The following is a 19,944-nucleotide window of genomic DNA, read 5'->3' on the forward strand; positions in this document are numbered from 1 at the left end:
TGCTGGAATAGCTGGTCCTGTTGGATATTCTGGCCGTTGGATGTGTACCTCTGAGGCCACCCTGGCAACCTCCAGGAGTGGCACAGCACATGAGGGGGCTTGGACCAACAGCCGCCTGGTATACACCTCTTCAGGTTTCTCCACTGGGCTGGTGGTCTCCATCGTGTTGGTCACCTTGCTGCTGGCAGGCTGGCTACTGGATGCAGGCGCAGTTTCTTCGCCCTCGGGGCTGGTCAGGTTCATTCGGCTTCCAGGGTCTCTGTCAACGCGGGCAGGTGGTGGTTGCCATACTGTAGGAGCGTTGCCTCCTTCAGGCTCATTCTGGACATTGGCAGGGTGGTGCATGGCAGTCCGACCTGCGGGGTAGGGAAAGGTAACAGTCCATCCTTTATGCCGGAGGCTGTCTTGGATCTGCAAGGGTGGCTCCGCTCTAGTTGGCTGGGAGACAGGCCCATCCACGGCCACTGCTGCTGGTAGACTGGAGGCACAAGGCTCCGGATTTCCTCCCCTAGCCTGAAGGGGTCCAGGCACATTGTCTCCATCTTGGGTAGACATAATTGTTGGGGATCCTCTACTTCTATGGGTAGGCTCGGCACTTGGCACATCTAGTGGTGTTACTCCCCAGGCAGCGGTCAAAGCTTCTTCAGTTTGGCTGGTAATGGCTGATATCCTGGCTCCTGGGGCAGATGCAGGGGGCGCAGGCAAGTTTGGCCCAGCCCAAACTTCCTGGTACACCAGTGCAATACAATTACCTTGGCTTGGTTGAGGGAGGTAGACAGCTGGATGCAGTTGAGGGTGAGGGACAGCTGGACCCTCCCTGCTGGCTGGGGGCTCTGGCTGACTGGGGGTGACGGGTGTCACCCCTTCCTCTGGGGCTGCGGGCTCATTCCGGGGTCCAGGTATCTCGGTGGCGGCGACGGTTGTCGCCCCAGGCACCAGTGTGGGGGCGCTGGATAGCACCCCCCAGTCTTCACAGGGGTCCAGGTCTCTCGGTGGCGGCGACGGTTGTCGCCCCAGGCACCAGCGTGGGGCGCTGGATAGCACCCCCCAGTCTTCACAGGTGGCGGCGACGGTTGTCGCCCCAGACATCAGCTTGGTGGTGCAGGGAAGCACCTCTCGTTCCTTCCAGGTGGCGACGCCGGTTGGCGTCCCATACATCGACTCAGACTCGCTGGGTAGCGCCCCTCGGCTCTTGCTGGGGGCGACAGGGGTTACGGACACCGGTCCCCTGTGATTGAGGCTGAGGTCCAGGCCAACCCGGTTGGGTTCAGCCGCTCCTCCCAGCACGTTGATCCTGGCCACTATGGTCCCAATCTGAGACACAGACTCCTGGGTAGCCGCGGCCCCAGCGGCGGCAGCTAATTGGGGTGACGGCTGGGCATCTCCCTCCAGGTGGACCTGGGTGGCAGACTGGTTGCATGCAGGTTGTTGGGCGGCCTGGTGTTTCTTCATTGCTTGGTCCCAACCGGTTCTACACTTGGCGGCTGTGTGGCCGTTGAAGCGGCAGCGCCCCTTCGTCCAGCTGGGTCCCATCAGGCCGGCTTCCCCAGGGTGTATCAACCTGCCAGGTCTCTCCTCCTCCAGTTGGGGCACCAGCTGACAAACAGGGTCTCCCCTACTAGGGGTCAGGCGGTGCTGGGCTGCTTGTGGTGGCCCCTTGGTTACATTCAGCCTCCTCCCCATACACACAGGTTCCTTCCATCCAACAGCGGCTCTCCTCCCCTGGGTGGCGAGGCCAGCCTCGGCCTTAGCTTCTGCAGGTGCTTCTCCACATGAGGGATCCTCCCTCTGGGTATGCCAGGTAGTTGGTAGCAAAGGCCGTTGATGGTGCCAGTCGGAAAGGGGGCTATGAGCTCTGGGGGGTACCGGTGGCCAGTGTGTGGACAGGTACCCACTGGTGGACCAGCAAGGCCCAGAAGATGCCATACTGATGGTAGCCTGGACTGTATTCCGGACTGTCAGCAGACTGTTGGTAGCCACCTGAGTTGGGCCAGAGTTGCCAGCTGGTATTGCGTCCCTGCCAGGCTCCGTCAGCTGCTGGTGGGGAGCCCCTGCGGTGGTTCTGGTTTTGGCAGGTGGTGGCCTTCTTATTGACTCCCCTAGTTTGAGCTCTGCATCCTGGTGGGCCTCCATCTTCAGCAGCATGGAGGAACTTGGCTGGGACATGTGCAGTGGTTCAACAAAGTAGCGGCATCTGGTCTTGGAGTGTGGGGGGACAGCCTCACTGCTGCGGGTCAACCCTGCTCCCTCCGTGCTGGGTAAAGTCTTCCACTGCGGCAGGTCACCAGTCCCCATCCTTAGGCCGGTCCCCAGTCGTTCCATGCCTGGGGGCTCCCAGGGAGGCTTGGGTGGCGGCTCCCCCACCCCCAGGTACGCGTCGGGCATCTGGGTGAAGGGCCTATTCCCCTGGGACAGCTCCCCATCCTCCAGATTGGGGAGGCCAGTGCCAGGGAGGACCTTTCCACCCCAGAAACAGGTGGTACTGGCCCTAGGGCTGGGCCCCTTTGGAGTCTCAGTTCTGGTAATAGTGTCCATCTTGGGGCTGGCCACTAAGTTTCTGAAGCTTGTCACCTTCTCATTAGGCTCAGTTGCATCGTTCAACACCCCCAGGGGGACACCTACAGGTTCAGCAATCCCCAGTCCAGTATTGCTATTTCTCGTACGTTGAGCACCAACTGAACAGGAGCTGTGCAGCGGACATTCAGTCATCCTTCCAGACAAGGGCATCTCAGGGACCAGGGGTCTGTGACCTGGCATGTGTTTGATGTTCACTGTACTCAACACAGTAGGCCAAAGTAATAACAGGAGCAGTATCTTGTAGATATAGGAGCAGAGTAGAGTAGCCGCACCGCAAGGAGGTTCGAGCCGGCTCACCCCTAGTATAAATACTATAGCTGTGTAATTAGGGTGGTAGTCCACGTAGCCGTAGGCTCGGTCCTCCTGGCTCAAGAGTTTCTGTGGCTGGCGCGCCCCCATGATAAGTAGCAGGGGGTTGGTCTGTTTGTGCCAGCGTCTTGTTTAACTGTTGAGCCTGAGTTGTTCTCCTTTCCAGTATAGCTCTTGATTTCTGTGGTAACCAGCGGATCTTAGCTTAAAGGTAACAGGGAATATGTTAGGTATCCCCAGATGTCTCTAGGAGCGTATCCGCTAGTAGATATATGGATAGGTAGGCTATCTATATATATACATGGCTACACGCCCATATATATATATATACGTGTATAGGAATATCCCCAGAGCTAGCTAGCTTTTCCTCCTTGCTCCAAAAAAATCACGCTTCCTCTGTATATAGTTTACAACTATGAAGGTCGATGGTCCAGGTACACACCACCACTGCCCAGTGTGGGGCAGCAAGTCAGGCTATGTCCACAGGGTGGGCGTACTTTCGTTCAGTTACCATATCAGTTTCCAGTGTTGTTTGGTGAGGTTAGTATTCACTTACTTGTACCCATGGTACAAAAAAAACGACCTTATTTATCACTTGGGTATTTATATATACATATATTTGCTTCACTAACCATTCAGCTTTGAAGTAGGGTTGGCAGGCTAGGAAGATGTTGAGGGTCTGAGCGGGTTTAAGGAACTGGTTTAGTTTTCCTTATCACACTGTAGACAGGGAGGGAGGAGCTTGCAAGTTTTTCTCCTAAAAAAATATCTATGATGTATGCTATAGAATGGCCCCTCTCCTGTGTGGGTGTGTGTGTGTGTGTGTGTGCGTGGAATCTCCTGTCCTTGTAACGCGCGTCCGCGCCGTCAAATCCGCGCACACGGGGAAAACGCGCTCTCACCCCTCAACTCGCTCTCTCATTGGTCCGCTTCGTCCGTTGGATTTATGATATTTTCCGCACTCTGTTGCGCTATCCGTGAATGGCGCTCTGTGTGTCCGATCGCTAGCCCCACACTACAGACGGACTTAGTCTAGTGTGGGTAGGAAGGGGGAAGCGCGTGAGGGGACGGGGGTAACTCCGTCCGTTCCCCCTGTGAGGGAGGGGGGTAACTGTGTGCTGGTGTAATAGGGCCTTTTCTTCTTAATCCTAGGTTTATCTATTATATCACCCTGATTGTATTTGCCTTCAATGGAGAGGGGCCCCTCCCCTTCCCTTGGAATAAGGGGTGTATTGTTGTTGTTGTGATGTGGGCTTGAGATTGTTTTGATTGTATATCAGGGTCTTTATTATGTTACATCTAGCTTCTATTTCTGTCCTTATCACAATTGCATAACAGATTTGTTTACCAACTCTGTTCTATTTTTAGCTGTTATCACAATACACAATAATCCAAGCCTGTTCTATTCTTAGATTTATCACAACACAACAATTTGTTTGCCAAGCTTTGCTCATAAATCTATTGTTTGGCCATCACACTAGGGTGGTAATCCCTGAAAATGTGATATAATATCTGTTTTCTAGATGGGTGGCTGCATTGTAGCCTCTCAGGATACTCGGGGTTGACGTAGTTTTTCTCTGTTCTGGTGCACTACACTCGTATGTTAGCTCGCAGCTTGCAGCTATGTGGCATGTTTCAGCCTATCGGCGGCAGGGAATGTCCCGTCCTGCTAGCGCCGCTTGCAGCTATGTGGCGTGTTTCAGCCTATCGGCGGCAGGGAATTTCCCGTCCTGCTAGCGCCGCTTATCCAAATCCAGCTGATGGCGGCAGGGAATGTCCCGTCCTGCTAGCGCCACTGGTTCGGATCCTGCTATCTCTTGCAGTAAAATTGGCCTATTTTCAGCCGTTTACACTTATTTGGCTTGTTTCAGCCGGTCCGCAGGCCTGTTTCAGCCCTTTTGGCGCTCAATTCTCCGTTAGATATCAGCGCTGCTCGCGGTTATTCATCAAATTTCGCTGTCTCGCTTCCACAACTGCCGGATGCAGAGTTAAACTTTGCTGTCCAGGGTGGGTAATTCAGGTTGCTTGCGTCAGTTTTGCCAGATTCACTGCTGGGAGTACCTTAGCCTCAGATGCGCGTCTGCTCTACACTTGTGGTTCGCCGTAATCTCACACAGCTGTCACCAAAGTTGTGGTATCCGCCGAGGATAAATGGCAGACACCGGAGTTCAATTAGATTACGGCAGTGTGACAGACGTGGACACCTTACTATAGAGAAGCTACGCTTCTCTAGCTTTCACTAGATAATGATCAACATCTATTTTCAGTTGTCACTTTATTGAAGGGTTAAGATATACTAAAGCTATATACAACAAACATTAACTACAATGGATAGGAATAAATAATCATAACATAAAAGCATTGTAATACATATACAATAGTCAGTTTGGGCAATCATGAGTCCCCATCCCTGGAAAGGGTGGGGGGAATTAAGAATACAGTTAACCATAATATAAATACATATGGATTAGGAATAAAGATAGTTAAAGATAAATCATACAGTAAAACATAGGTAATTTCAATGGTGAGGTAGATGGCTATCCCTGTCTGGGGCAGGCAGGATAGCCCATGGAGCAGCACAATAGGTAGATAAGCATAGAGGGGTTGAGTGGTAGGTCTGGGTACTAAAGAGGGAAGGTTTGATGATTACTTGTGACAACAACAGTCTGTGTGGGGGTGATCCTATCAGGTGAGGGCAGGTTTAGATCCTTTATCCTCAGGGTTGAGGTGGTGCTGATAACTTGGTGGTTGAAGGGGAAGGTTCCGGTGCTTAAGATGGGAGAGGGAGGGGTAACACCCCCTCCCTCCATTTGCAGGACAACTGAGGGATGAAACCAGTACCGTTATTTGACATATTTTCAGGTGGCTTTATAATTGTAGAACAACAGGATTTAGCTAGGTGCGTAGCATCACTATAATGTCTTGGTTTCTGCATGGTCCAGAGCTGCCGCATACCACAGATGCACATTATTTGTCTGCAGGACAAGCCTTGATTAGAAGCTCCAGAAGTAAGTAATCCTAACTTAAACATCGAAAGAGAAATGGATACACACAGAAAATAAAGATATTTATGTAAAGTATATTCCTTAATAAAAATGTTAAATATTTCTTTATTTTCATATATAATAATCCATTTTAAATGAAATAACAACTTATTTCTTTCTTACGCAACAAGAATCTGCTTAATAAGCCTATCAAATATAACATTCATAAATAAAAAGTTTAACATTTTAAATTTATTAAATCCTCTCATTTATTTCAGGAAAAAAGACTTGTTATCATAAAATAAATTACTTTAAAAGACAAATTACTAAAAATACTAAAATTACTAAAATACACTAAAAAAAAAAAAACTAAACAAATACCTAAACTACAAAAAATGACAAACATAAAAATAAACACTAAAAAAAAAATACTTTACAAAAAAAATTACACTTTAAAAATACACTATAAAATAATACACTTTTATAGTAAAAAATATGCAAAAATATAGACCTACATCAAAAAAACTTGACTTAACTAAAAAATACTCTAACACAATAAAAAAAATGAAATTATCAGCAAAAGTAGGTTTATATCAGCCTTCCTTTTCTCATCTCATAGGAAGCCTGCTGGTTTTCTTAAGCTTGGTGTAGCTTTAAAGCACTTTAAACTGTAGCCCTGTAAATTCGAAACTGGTCAACTGTAAGACTCCACTGATTGAAGCATATCATAGGAGGGTGTTGACCATGGTCTGCATGTAATATAAATTATAAATTTTTATTAAATTGTAATCTTATTAAATGTAGATTCGAAAATATATATATATTCATGTTTTAAATGGACAAACGAAATTCTTGTAACGGATATAGAGTTAGTACGTTTTTCAATTCGTACTAAACTATTATCATGCAAAGTTTGAAATCGATGGGACAAATCTAACATGTCTAACCGTTACGGACGGACGGACTGACCCCAATTATAAAAAATCAGATATATCAGTATAAGTCAGGTATTTTTAGATTAAACACCCTTATATTATTCGAATAAAAATACAAGTAGATTCTTTAGAAACAAGGATGATAACATCCATAAAAGTAAAGCTCTCAAATAAGACGACAGGACAAACAAACGTTAACTCTAGTAGAGTGTCAAAACCTAATAAGCAGAATATAAATTTGTAAGTCTAGACAAAATTGTATAAATTTGTTGCAAAATTGGCTAGCGATTATAAACATATTTTTGATATTTTTAGAACTTGATTATAGAGATGCTCTATGCTTTTTATTGTACCTTGTTGTCCTAAGAATTATTCATTACTCAGATAAATAGAGTTACTATGCTTTCTTAATCGTACCCTAATGACGTACTAGTGGACATACAGACAATCCCCAACTTAAGAGTTGCGTGATACATGTTTTTTTTTATGACCTTTAATTCTGGCGAATTTATGCTGCTGAACAAAATTGGGATCTACTGCAGTTCACGGTAAAATATTGCTGGTAAGCAATATTTCCAAAAATCTATGAATTTTAAAGGCTGCTAGCTGCCAAACGGCTGAACGTACAGATCATGCCCGCACACTATTTTAAGCGGCATAAGAAGGCCTACAAATAATCTGGAATAGCCATAAATCAATAATGCATAATTATCTCGCAGTGCAGAGAAATGCGCGAAAAATACCTTTTTTACGCGTTTTTTTCTTCAGTAAAGCTTTCCCTGTGCATAATTGGATCTTGGCTATTCCAGATTATTTGTAGACCTTCTTATGCCACTTAAAATGGTGTGCGGGTATGGTCTGTACGTTCAGCCGTTTGACAGCTAGCAGCATTTAAAATTCAAAGATTTTTGGAAATATTGCTTACCAGCAATATTTTACCGTGAACTGCAGTAGATCCCAAAATTGATTTATGATGATCAACTACTACTACTATTACTCACGTAGGGAGGGGCTTTTTATTAGACTAGACCCCAAAGTTTTATTATACTGTTTTCTTATTCGTTTGCTGAACAACTTGGGGTCTAGTGTCCTAAACGTTTCAGTCACTATATAATTATAATCTACAGCCCCCTTCTCTCCTAAACCTTTTAACCTTTTTTTTTACTCCTACCCCTTCCTTTTCTCCTCTTATCCATTTTCCATGGAATTCAAACAAAGAGAGTAAATAAATCTGGGAATATTTGACAAAGGATTAGGACATATACTGAGGGAAATAAAATAAATAAATGCATTCCGATTTTTAGATATACACCTAGCCATATACAAATCTAATCCTTTAACTCTTAGTTTTAACGTTATTTTAATTTTAATTTAACCTTATTTTTATTTTTACTTTGAAAAGCACACACTGTATACCTTTTACTAAGAGGAAACAAATAAAATTACAGAGTGTTTATCCATCATCAATGCTTAACTGAGTGGGGGTAAATTCTAAGAATATGGATAAATTCTAATGAAACCATATTGTTAACACATGTTTAAATTGTACTCAATTTGAGTCATCTCGACATTAACAACACATTTAAATAATAGGATTTAAGATCTAAAATAGATGTTATAAATTATTTTATTTTATTATTTTCTACTGCGTCAAATAAAAGTACCGTATAGATACTCTATAATTGAATCTATCACTGAAACTGTTTTGCTTTACTTTATCCAAAGCTACTTTACTTTGGGTACCATTATAATTAACAGTCCCCATCCTAAAAACAACATAAACAATTATAGAGCAGCTTTGATCCATTGGAAAGTGAATACAGGTCAACTAAATTTGAGTTGCCGATTGTGTACATAGTTTCCTCGGTGTTTCCTCATCCTATCTCAATATTTACTACTAGCTAAAAAAGCTTCAAACTTCAAATAAAAAAATTAAAATTTAAAAACTAAAATGTATAATGTATAAATCGTTTATACATTCAAATTTTGAAGTTTAGAAGTTTTTTAGCTATTTGTAAATATTGAGATAGGATGAGGAAACACCTAGGAAACTGCGTACACATTCGAAAACTAAAATTCAGCTGACCTGAATACATGTTATTTTGAAAGGTAGTAAAATTTGTAAAAGTACAATATATCAAGGATCTAAAGGGATAAGGCAATGGCCGATAAATTGATGCACAATCACATCCCCAATGGTGATACAAAAAATTGCACCTTCTGTCAATTAGTGCTAGAAACGTTTGCACATTCAACTGAATGAACCAACTAATCAAAATTCAACGAATAAGAAAATATTATTGTAAAACTTTGGGGACTAGTATAATAAACAGCCCTTTGTCCCCTCCCTCATCAAGAAAGAAAGAGAGAGAGAGAGAGAGAGAAAGAGAGAAAAAAAAGAAATAGATAAATACGAATATAAAAATGTACAATCATAAGATTAAAACCAGTTTTTTAGCCATTGTCTTCGGCCCCTCGGGGCTAAAAAAACTAGTTTTAATCTCATAATTGTACATTTTATATCCGCGGAAAGCCGTTTATAATACGATGCGAGAAATAACTATTCTGAAATGTTCATAAAAATAGATCCTTTAAACAAAATATTAATTCAAATTCTTAGAAGCCTAACTTATTTATTTCAAGGATAATGATGCACAAAATTATCTATTAATTCTGTTGATTTCAATTAGAGGTTGAAACGTTTGGAAACTCAACTTAATGAACCAACAAATCAAAATTCAATAAAAGTCCCCAAAGCTGTTAAGCCAACGAATAAGAAAATGTTAATATAAAACTTTGGGGACAAGAAATATAAACAGCCCAGTGTCCCCGTCCCTGGGCTATTTGCTCCTGTATTTAAACTACTGTTTCGATCTAATGTTAAAATACAACGTTCATTAAACACACTGTAGTATGTACTACTTACACCATTAAATATAGGGTTAAAAACTTCAAGTAATCAATATATTATTACATAGATGTTGAACCAGGTTTTCATGTACTCTAATAAAGTTATACTTGCAACTGGCTAAAATAATGATGCCACCATGCACATAATTTATCCCATCCCCACCCTCCCTTCTGGATGAACAAACTGACCAACAAATGAGGATCATTGTAACGACCTAAATAAACGACAACTTTTCTAATGTCAATATAAACATGTATTGTATATCTATTGGTAAATGTTAGCATATTTCGTCCTATTATTAAAATACCACGTTCATTAAACACACTGTAATATGTACTACTTACACCACTAAATATAGGGTTATATAAACTTCAAGTAATCGACATATTATTACATGGATGTTGCACCAGATTTTCACGTACTCTAGTAAAGTGATACTTGCAGCTGGTAAATATAATGATACCTCTCATCCCCCCCATTACCCCATGCCCTCCCCTCCGACTAAAGGAACGAACTGGCCGATAAATGAGGTAAATTGAAACTATTCTACTGTCAATATATCGACGTATAGCATATATTCATTAATACAGGGTTATATAAACATGAAGTATTATCACTATCGCCATAATAACTAACATTGATCTTAATTTAGATTAAATATTTTAAAAATCACGTACCATAGTTGACATGAATTTATTTTATGCAAGAATTGTAAGTGATAAGACAATGGATAATGAATTGGTGTACATTTCCAAATGGTGATCATTGTAATAACCCTTTAGAATTATTGGGTGAAAAGTTTAGACACACTGATATTTTGATGAAACAAATCAAGATTTGAGAAAAGTCCATTAAGTTTTCAAGCTAGCGAATGAGATAGTGTGTTTTTAAAACTTTGGATACTCTAATAATTTACAGTCCAATGTCTCCTCCCTCCCTGACAAGGATGATTACAAATGAGAAATCAAATGGATTTTTAAAGCGAAGCTTTTCTATGGTTACTTTCAGTCAATATGTCTGAAACGGTTAGCTCTTTTCGGTAATTTAGACATGTTAGAATTATCCTATCGATTTTAAACATTGCACGATGATTCCTATTACGATTTTATGTACAATTTTGTTTACACTTAAAAATTAATGTTCTGCTTATTAGTTCTGACACAAGAATTATTGTTCGTTTGTTCTTCAATCTGATTTTCCATGCTTTGATATTTTTTGATGTTGTCATCCTTGTTAGATTGTACTCGTAAAACCAATATCCTAAGAATTAGTACATAACAAGGATGCCAACATCCATAAAAGCGAAGCTCTGAAACGATATGACAGACGAACATTAACTTTTGTTGAGTGAATATACAAAATATGAAAATAAAAGGTTTGACAAAATTATACGTAAATTTGTTGCAAAACTTCTTAAATATAGAATTCTGTTTAAGACATTTTTAATACTTGATTATAGAGATGCTTCGCTCATAATATTGTACCTTATTGTAATAGGAATTAGTAATCAAAAAATCAGATCGATCGGATGATTTTATCACATAAAAAATTGTTATTAAAAAAGTACAAAAATCAACATGTTTAAAATGGACGTACGGACATTCTGGTAACGATTATAGAGTTGCTACGCTTTCTAAGTCGTACCTAACTACTACAGGAATCACCATGCAAAGTTTGAAATCGATAGGAGAATTTTAACATGCCTAAATTAATGAATAAAAGCTAACTATCTCGGACGGACGGACGGACGGACGGACCGACCCTAATTATAGAAAAGCTTCGCTTTTAATTATTATAGAAAAGCTTCGCTTTTAAAAATGAATCTAAATTTGTTCACACTTTCAGCCAAGGTTCATGCAATCAAAGGGTTCGTTGTCTGCAGGACGTTCGACAATGGATAATAAATTGATAACATCCTAAAATTTAATCTACAAAATTACCCCTTCATTGTGGAAAAGTTTGTACACTTCTTGTTTGTACAAATAAATCTTTATATAATAAGTTTCCAAGGTTTTAAAGTCAGCGTTTTTAAAGCAATACATTAAAAGTTCAAAGGTAGCTTCCAGGGACGGTTTATAAATATTTTGGGGTAGGACCCTCCTTAGATCGCCTTAAATCGCCTTAAATCGCCTCTAGAAAACATTACTAATAAATTTTTTAAAAGTGACACTAATTGCCTCTAGGGGCGTAGCCACTAGTTAACTATAAAGAGTTATCCTTGATTTAAAAGAGGTTTACTTTTATTCACTAATTCAAATACTATTTGACGCTTTCCCTTTCGTCATATTTTCACAGTAGACTTTCTCCCATTTCTAGATCCTGCGGGGCAATCATTAACATGTACCTAACCTAAAATAACCTATTAAAAACTACTTTGCAAATGAGACGTAACAAACTTTTTTATTAAAATAGCTTTTAATAGGTTATTTAGGTTAGGATAGGTTATGTTGGGTTAGGTGATTGCCCCGCAGGGTTGGGAAATTGGCTCTGGAAATAGGAGAAAAGCTACTGTGAAAATACGAAATACCTTAAGGGGCATCGCCACGAAATGGACTATACCCCAACTTTCTTATACTAAATCTATTTAAAATTAAAAGAGTGGGTCTCAGTACTCAACTAGACACTTTAAGGTAAATCACGAATAATTGTTTTTCTCGTATTCATTCGAATCCGGTGGATAGAAACCGGTTCTCATCCATATGAAAAAAACTATTTCTAGCATCAAATTATATCCAGCTTTCTACTTTTTTTAGCCCGTGCCTTCGGCATCTCGGGGCTGAAAAAAATGGTTTCAATCTTATAATTGTACATTTTATATCCGCGGAAAGCCGTTTATAATACGATGCGAGAAATAACTAATATATTTTTTAGTTATCAAGTCTTGAAGTAAGAATTATAGAGGCGGAAACCAGGGCTGACAAAGCTGAACAAAAAGTAAGTTTTCATTAATTATTTATCGCACCTTGTTATAGACAGCTTTCCGCAGGTAATAAAATGAAAAACTAAAAGATTAAAACCAGTTTTGTTAGCCCGGAGGGTCTGAATGTCCGGGATAACAAAAGTGGTATTAATATTATGACTTGAACAGCGAAGCTTTTCAATAATTAGGGCGTGTCTGTATTCCGTACGTTCGTCCGGAAAGGTTACTTTTTTTCGTTAATTTAGGCATTTTAAAATTTAAAAATATTGATTTTACACTTTGCATGGTGATTCCTCTAGTAGTTAGGTAAGATTTAGAAAGCGTAGTAACTCTATTATCGTTACAATAAGGTCCGTACGTCCATTTTACACATGTTGATTTTTAACTTTTTTCACAAAAAAATTTTATGCGATATAATAAATCCAATTGATCTGATTTTTGGAATACCGATTCATCAAAGTTTGATGTTATAAGCAAAGCATCTCTATAATCAAGTCCTAAAAATGTAACTTTGTCCTAAAACATTATCCTGTATTTAGAGACCTGGTATAGTTTTAGGTTATTTTTCTGCCCTTTTTACCCCCTTACAATACATTGCCCCAAATGCTAGGGGAGCAGCCGCTAGTATTATATTAGACAGCATTAAAAAATGAGAGAGAGAAAGAGAGAGCGAGAGAGAGAGAGAGAGAGAGAGAGAGAGAGAGAGAGAGAGAGAGAGAGAGAGAGAAAAGAGAGAGAGAAAAGAGAGAGAGAAAAGAAAAAGAAAGAAAGTAAAAGAGAAAGAGAGAGAGAGAGAAAGAGAGAGAGAAAAGAGAAAGAGATAAAAAGAGAAAGAGAGAGAAAAAAAGAGAAAGAGAGAGAGAGAAAGAGAGAAAAAGAGAGAGAGAGAGAGAGAGAGAGAAAGAGAGAAAAAAAGAAATAGATAAATAGATAGAGAGAGAGAGAGAGAGATAAAGAGAAAAAGAAAAAATATGTAAAGGATAGATAGATAGATAATAGCTAAAGAGGGAGAAAGAGAAGGGGAAATTTTTAAACCAAAGAGAAAGAAAGATAAAGAGAAAGAAAAATGAAAAGAAATAGGAAAGAGCACAAAAAGGAAAAACAAATTAAAGATAAATTAAATATTAAAACCTTTGTTTACATAAAATTCTTATTCCAAAAAGATCGATATTTTGTTTAGAAATGGATCGATATTTCTTACGTACCGAGGCTCCGCTAGGGTCATACAACTTTTTTCCAAAAATAAAAAATAAATATTTATAATTATTTTCTTTCATTAGAAATTTGTAAAATACCGTATAAAAACAAAAATAGTAGAGAAAAAAAATTAGGAAATATTTTTAAAAAATATTTTGTTGTATGACCCTACCTCTGGTGTAATATGCTTTCCATCAGAAGAAAGTCCGACCATAATAATTTGACTGGTTGATATTTTTCAGCTCCAGATTCATATAAAAACAGCTGATATTGCATTCTGTTACATTAACTCCATGTTTCTAGTGATTTATTGTGAATTTTAATAAATAAAGAATTTGTCTAAATAATATTTCTAAAAATCTTTATTGATGTAATACCTAAAAATAAAGCTCTACAAAAAAAACCAAGAAACTTTTAAATTACGACAAAAAACATGTTTTTATCAACTTTTTACTAAAAAATGAGAAATTTTGTTTGTAAATAGCGAAGCAATAACAAGTTCGCTATAATTCGGGTTTGAACAGATCAGTATCCTATTATATAAAGTAATAAGCTTTTTCTGTCTGAAGCGAAGGATCTCACTAACTAACGAACAGATATGGTTCTCCTTTACAGTAAAGCTTCTTAAAGGTCCTAAGGTGGTTTTAGGCTATTTTTTGCCCATCCATATCCTTTTGATTATAGAGCCCCTAGATGCTAGGGGCGCAGCCACTAGTCTATAATACAAAGTAGAACGATGTCTGTCCGTCTGTCTGTCCGTCTGAAGCTTAAGATCTCAGTAACCACTGAACCAATTGGGCTCTACTCTTCAGGGAATATACCTACTGGTCCTGTGATGGTTTTAAGCTATTTTCTTGGGGGGTGGGACACCCCCAACCCCCCCTAAAAATGAAAAATACCCCCCCCCAAAAAAAAAAAATTTTTTTTTTACTTTTTGCTTTTTAAATCCAAAATACGAAAAATTAGGTTGACCAAACCTCTTGGGGCAAAGCCCCGAGAGGCTAGGGGCGAAGCCGCTAGTAATTTAATACAGTAATAACTATTTTGAAATGAACTGAAAATTTAGGATGTATGAAAAATTTTTATGTACAGAAGTGGTTATTTTGTTGATTATTATTGGGGGTGTACATCAATATATCGTCTATAGTCTTCTCCCTTAAAAAAAACTGTGAATTATTAGTTAAATTAAAATTTAAAAAATATTTAGTTATAGCGGATAAAGTTAAAATATGTTTTTAGGTTTTAAAAAATGTAAAATTAATCTAATAGTATGGAATTAAGGTAATCTTTATAATATATTTCTAGTATGACTTCGAAATATAAAATCTTTCATTTTATTCCAATTTCTTTCCTAATTCATTGCATTTAATTTTGTCATCCTTGTTTTTTTTTTAAATTCAATTTTGGACTTTCAACCGAATGTAAGTAATTTGATAAATGGGTAAAATCTACCCAAAAACTCTGAACCCATTTAAAAGAAACACATTTTTAAAATCGAAGCTTATCTATAATTAGGGTCGGTCTGGCCGTACGTCTGTCCTTAACTAATAGCTAACATACTTTTTTAAACATTTTATAATTGTCTTATCGATTTTCTAAACTTTACATGATGATTCCTGTAAAAGTTAGGTACAGCTTATATTATATAATATCTTTCTCTCTCTCTCTCTCTCTCTCTCTTTCTTCCCTTATTTATAAGGAACTTAGCCTTTTCTGGGACTTTTAAAGTATTCAAAAATATAAAAAACCCTTCAAACAGTTCAAAACCCATTTGAAAGGAACAGATTTTTAAAGATTTATAATTTCATTGGTAACACAGAGATTTATTTAAATATCTTTTTGCTTTGTTTGCTATAATGGATATATTATTACTTGGTTGTTGCACCAGATTTTCATGTACTGTATTAAAGTAATGCTCTCAGCTGGCTCAAATAATTATACCCCCTCCCACCCCCCACATATTATTTTGCCTCACTCCCTCCCCTTCCATTAGATGAACGAACTGGCCAATAAATGAGGTCCATATAAGCAACCTAAATAGACGACAAATTTTCTCCTGTCAATATATTTATGTATTCTATATATCCATTGTTGTTGTATCCTTATCCGTCTGCTTATCAATACTAATAAATCATTTTACCATAAAGGGTAAAGGGAAAAGGCATTTGAAGAAAAATTTATTTTTGATAATACATATTTATAGCATGGTATTATAGACAGCTTTCCGTGGATATTAAAATGAAAAAATATAAGATTAAAATAAATTTTGTGATTTTGATTTATATCTATGCTATACATGATTTTTCAGTATGGCTGAGAACCGGTTATAATCGAGCGGATTTTAATCGGTTTGGAAACCATAATGAAATAATTCTAAAACGATATATATAAGACAGTTACCTGTAAAGGAATACAAAACGGTCCAGTGGTTATTGAGATAAGAAAACGGACAGACGGACAGACAGACAGACATCTTATTTATTTTATGTAAGATTATTTGGATCATGGAAAGAAAACGAAGTTGCGGGTTTCGTCGTATTTTCACATTAGTTTTTATCTATTTCTAGCCCTTGCAGTGTGCTCTAGCTTTGCGGGGCATATTTTCTAACCCTGTGGGGCAATCATTAACATTTACTTAACCTAACCTAACCTAAAATAACCTTTCAAAAGCTACTGTGAAAATACGATGAAACCCGTAACTTTGTTTTCTTTCCATGACCATATTATTAACTGGTCGAAAAGTTATTTGTATTTCTTATCCCTTTATTTTTTCATTGAGACATTCAAAATTCAAGATAGAGCCATATTAATTTAAATAAATAAACAATTAAATCAAATACAAACGTCCCATTGGTTTGAAACTTTGAATATTTCATAATAAAGCCATATTGAATATAAATTCACGATTATAAAAATTCTGATAGAATAGAAGTGTCCTATTGGTTTGGAACTTTCAATTCGGACTATTAGCAATGATATAGGACAATTCTTATATAAAAGTAACTGGATGTCTTTGTGTCTGTAGTTCTTCTTTACAGTGATGTTTCTTAGGTTTACAAAACGTTACAATTTTGGAGAGGGTAACTCTACCCCCCCCCCCCCCCGCGAATTTTTTATATATATTTATGGGAAAGTTTTTCCAATAGACAAGAAAAAGAACATGGCACCCTAACAGGGGCGTCCAAGCTTTTTATTTTTGGGGGGGGGGGTAAATTTTTTTTAGGGGGGGGGGGTAAAATTTGCTTGGGGGGTTAACTACCCCCCCCTAAAATCTGTTGGCAGGGGTAAAATTTGTTTCCCCCCCCCCCCCCCAAAATTTACCCCCGGGGTAAATTTTTTTTGTTAGAGATTTTTTATTTTGGGCGGGGGTATTTACCCCCCCAAAATTGTTTAAATGGTTGGGGGTGCCTACGGCACCCCCAGGGTAACGGTAAATTTTAAATGGGGGAGGTAAAATGAAAAAAAATTTGGGGGGGGGGTAATCGCCCCATTCCCCCCCCCTTGGACGTCTATGCACCCTAATGCAGTTTATTTTGTAGCTTTTTTTAAAAAAATCATAAATAATTTTATTTAAATTTTCTAAGAATTATTTTTTATAATTCTATCTAAGAACGCAGTTGTTTGTATATTTTATCGAAAATTAATATTAAATATTTTCTTAATTCGTCTAGACAAAGTTTGCTAATTAAAGCGAAAGACAAACAGACATACAGATAAAAGGACAGATAGACAGAAGGGCTGACAGACAAACAGACAGAAAGACAGACCGACAGAAAAACAGACAGATATATGAGCAGACAAATAAATATCATCGCTTTGAAACCGTTTAATTTCCGCTGGATCAAGTATCTTATCATATTATAGACAATTCATGGAAAGAAAACAAAGTCATTCCTAATTAGGACAGAAGTCACTGGAAATTGGTCTAAGGAAGGCTACTTATGTCCTTTATCTAACAAAATCTAAATTAAGGGAGGTGACTTATGTCCTTTGTCTGACAAATTCTTACATTAGGAAGGCTGCTTATGTCCTTCATGTTGCAAAACTTAGCTTTTCTGTCCTTCACATAGCAAAACCTCACAAAACATAGCATTTCTGTCCTTCACATAGCAAATTCTTGCAAAACATAGCAAATTCTTGCAAAACATAGCCAATTCTTGCAAAACATAGCAAATTCTTGCAAAACATAGCAAATTCTTGCAAAACATAGCAAATTCTTGCAAAACATAGCAAATTCTTGCAAAAAATAGCATTTCTGTCCTTCACATAGCAAATTCTTGCAAAACATACCATTTCTGTCCTTCACATAGCAAATTCTTGCAAAACATAGCAAATTCTTGCACAACATAGCTTTTCTGTCCTTCACATAGCAAATTCTTGCAAAACTTAGCAAATTTTTGCAAAACATAGCATTTCTGTCCTTCACATAGCAAATTCTTGCAAAACATAGCAAATTCTTGCAAAACATAGCAAATTCTTGCAAAACATAGCATTTCTGTCCTTCACATAGCAAATTCTTGCAAAACATAGCATTTCTGTCCTTTGCATAGCAAATTCTTGCAAAACATAGCATTTCTGTCCTTCACATAGCAAATTCTTGCAAAACATAGCAAATTCTTGCAAAACATAGCAAATTCTTGCAAAACTAAGCATTTCTGTCCTTAACATAGCAAAATATTGCAAAACATAGCTTTTTGGTCCTTCACATAGCAAAATCTCACAAAACATAGGTTTTTCTGACCTTTTTCTAACAGGAGATCAGAACTAAATCAGAACACACATAACAAGAGTTTTTACATAGTACATTCAGATTATCAATTATGCATTTAACTCTGCATAGATTATAATAATTTAATAAATTATTATAATTTATGCTGAGTTAAATGTACTGTTTGAACTTCTATCTAACAGGATATGAGAACCTAATCAGAACACGCATAACAACAGTGTTTATATAGTACATTAAGATTAACAATTTTCAATTGCAGTTAGCCCCTTTTCAGTCCATCATATTACATGGGAAGGAAGTTGAGGAGTATTTTATGCAGCCTAGATTCCCATGAATGCATTGCCACTTTTCCTGTTAGGCATCATAGCTGGTCTCCTTTGTGTCACAGCCTCCCATGTCATATGATGGACACAAAAGAGGCCAGCTATGATGCCTTTTAGGAAAAGTGGCATTGCATTCTTGGGAATTTAGGCTGCATAAAATGCTCCTTCCCATGTCATATGATGGACTGAAAAGGGGCTAACTGCAATTGAAAATTGTTAACAAAATCTTCTATTTTATTTTTCGTGAACAATTGCTTGTATTACGAGGCTATACATGAATATTCACAATGGCTGAGAACTCTGTTCCAATTTAGAGGATAATTAATCAGTTTCGAAGCCATATTGGGTAAAATTATTAGTATTCTGTTTTGGGATAAGGCATTTCCCCTACTCTAATTATTAATTGAGTGCACCTGACATACCTGACAGTAGGAAACATTTAAAAACTGCTTCTCAGCCATACTGAGAATTCATGTATACCATTGGTTTACAGACAATTTTCTACTACTATAAAATAAAAATAAAAAAAATATTATCAGTTTTATTAGGCCGAGCATTTAAGCTAACAAACCTGGTTTTAATCTTATAAATTTTCATTTAAGTTCCGTGGAGAGCTGTCTATATTACGATACTATACAATTACTAATTTATTTTATTCAAAAAATGTCATATAAAGTTATATAAAAGCTGAATAATGTTATCAATATTTTATTCAAATAAATTTGTTTATAAATAAATATACATACATAATGAATAATAAAAAAAAACACCAAGGATAACAACACCCATAAAAGCGAAAGAAAAACAAACTACACTAGTCCCCAAAGTTTAATCACGTTATCTTAACAACTTTGGGGACTTTGAATTTTGATTGATTGGTTTATTATGTTAATAATTGTAATCTACTTCAGGGGTAATTTGGTGTATCATAATCGGGGATTAACATACATTTATCGGTCAATGTCTTATCCCTCTAGACCTCTGAAAGTCAGAGCATTCTTTTATTAGAAAGATGGAGATTTTTAAAAACCATATACGTTTAGATTAAATCTTGATTAT

The 19,944-nt window shown here is 37.9% G+C and overlaps 1 protein-coding gene across 3 annotated transcripts in view; it reads left to right on the forward strand.

Moving 5' to 3' along the window:
• Positions 1–19,944, forward strand: part of LOC145332324 (uncharacterized protein CG43867-like) — a 283,573-nt gene that overhangs the window by 76,950 nt on the left and 186,679 nt on the right. For 2 of the 3 annotated variants that reach the window (XM_080177312.1, XM_080177313.1), the window contains exon 7: positions 12,588–12,650. In XM_080177312.1, the coding sequence (XP_080033438.1) occupies positions 12,588–12,650 (63 nt within the window). Of the gene's footprint in view, positions 1–12,587; positions 12,651–15,070; positions 15,115–19,944 lie in introns of those variants that run through there. The other variant, XM_080177314.1, reaches the window with a different exon arrangement.

This window comes from Acartia tonsa, chromosome 11 (genome assembly GCF_053477335.1).
Source record: "Acartia tonsa isolate MP-2025a chromosome 11, ASM5347733v1, whole genome shotgun sequence".
NCBI classification, from domain to species: Eukaryota; Metazoa; Arthropoda; class Copepoda; order Calanoida; family Acartiidae; genus Acartia; species Acartia tonsa.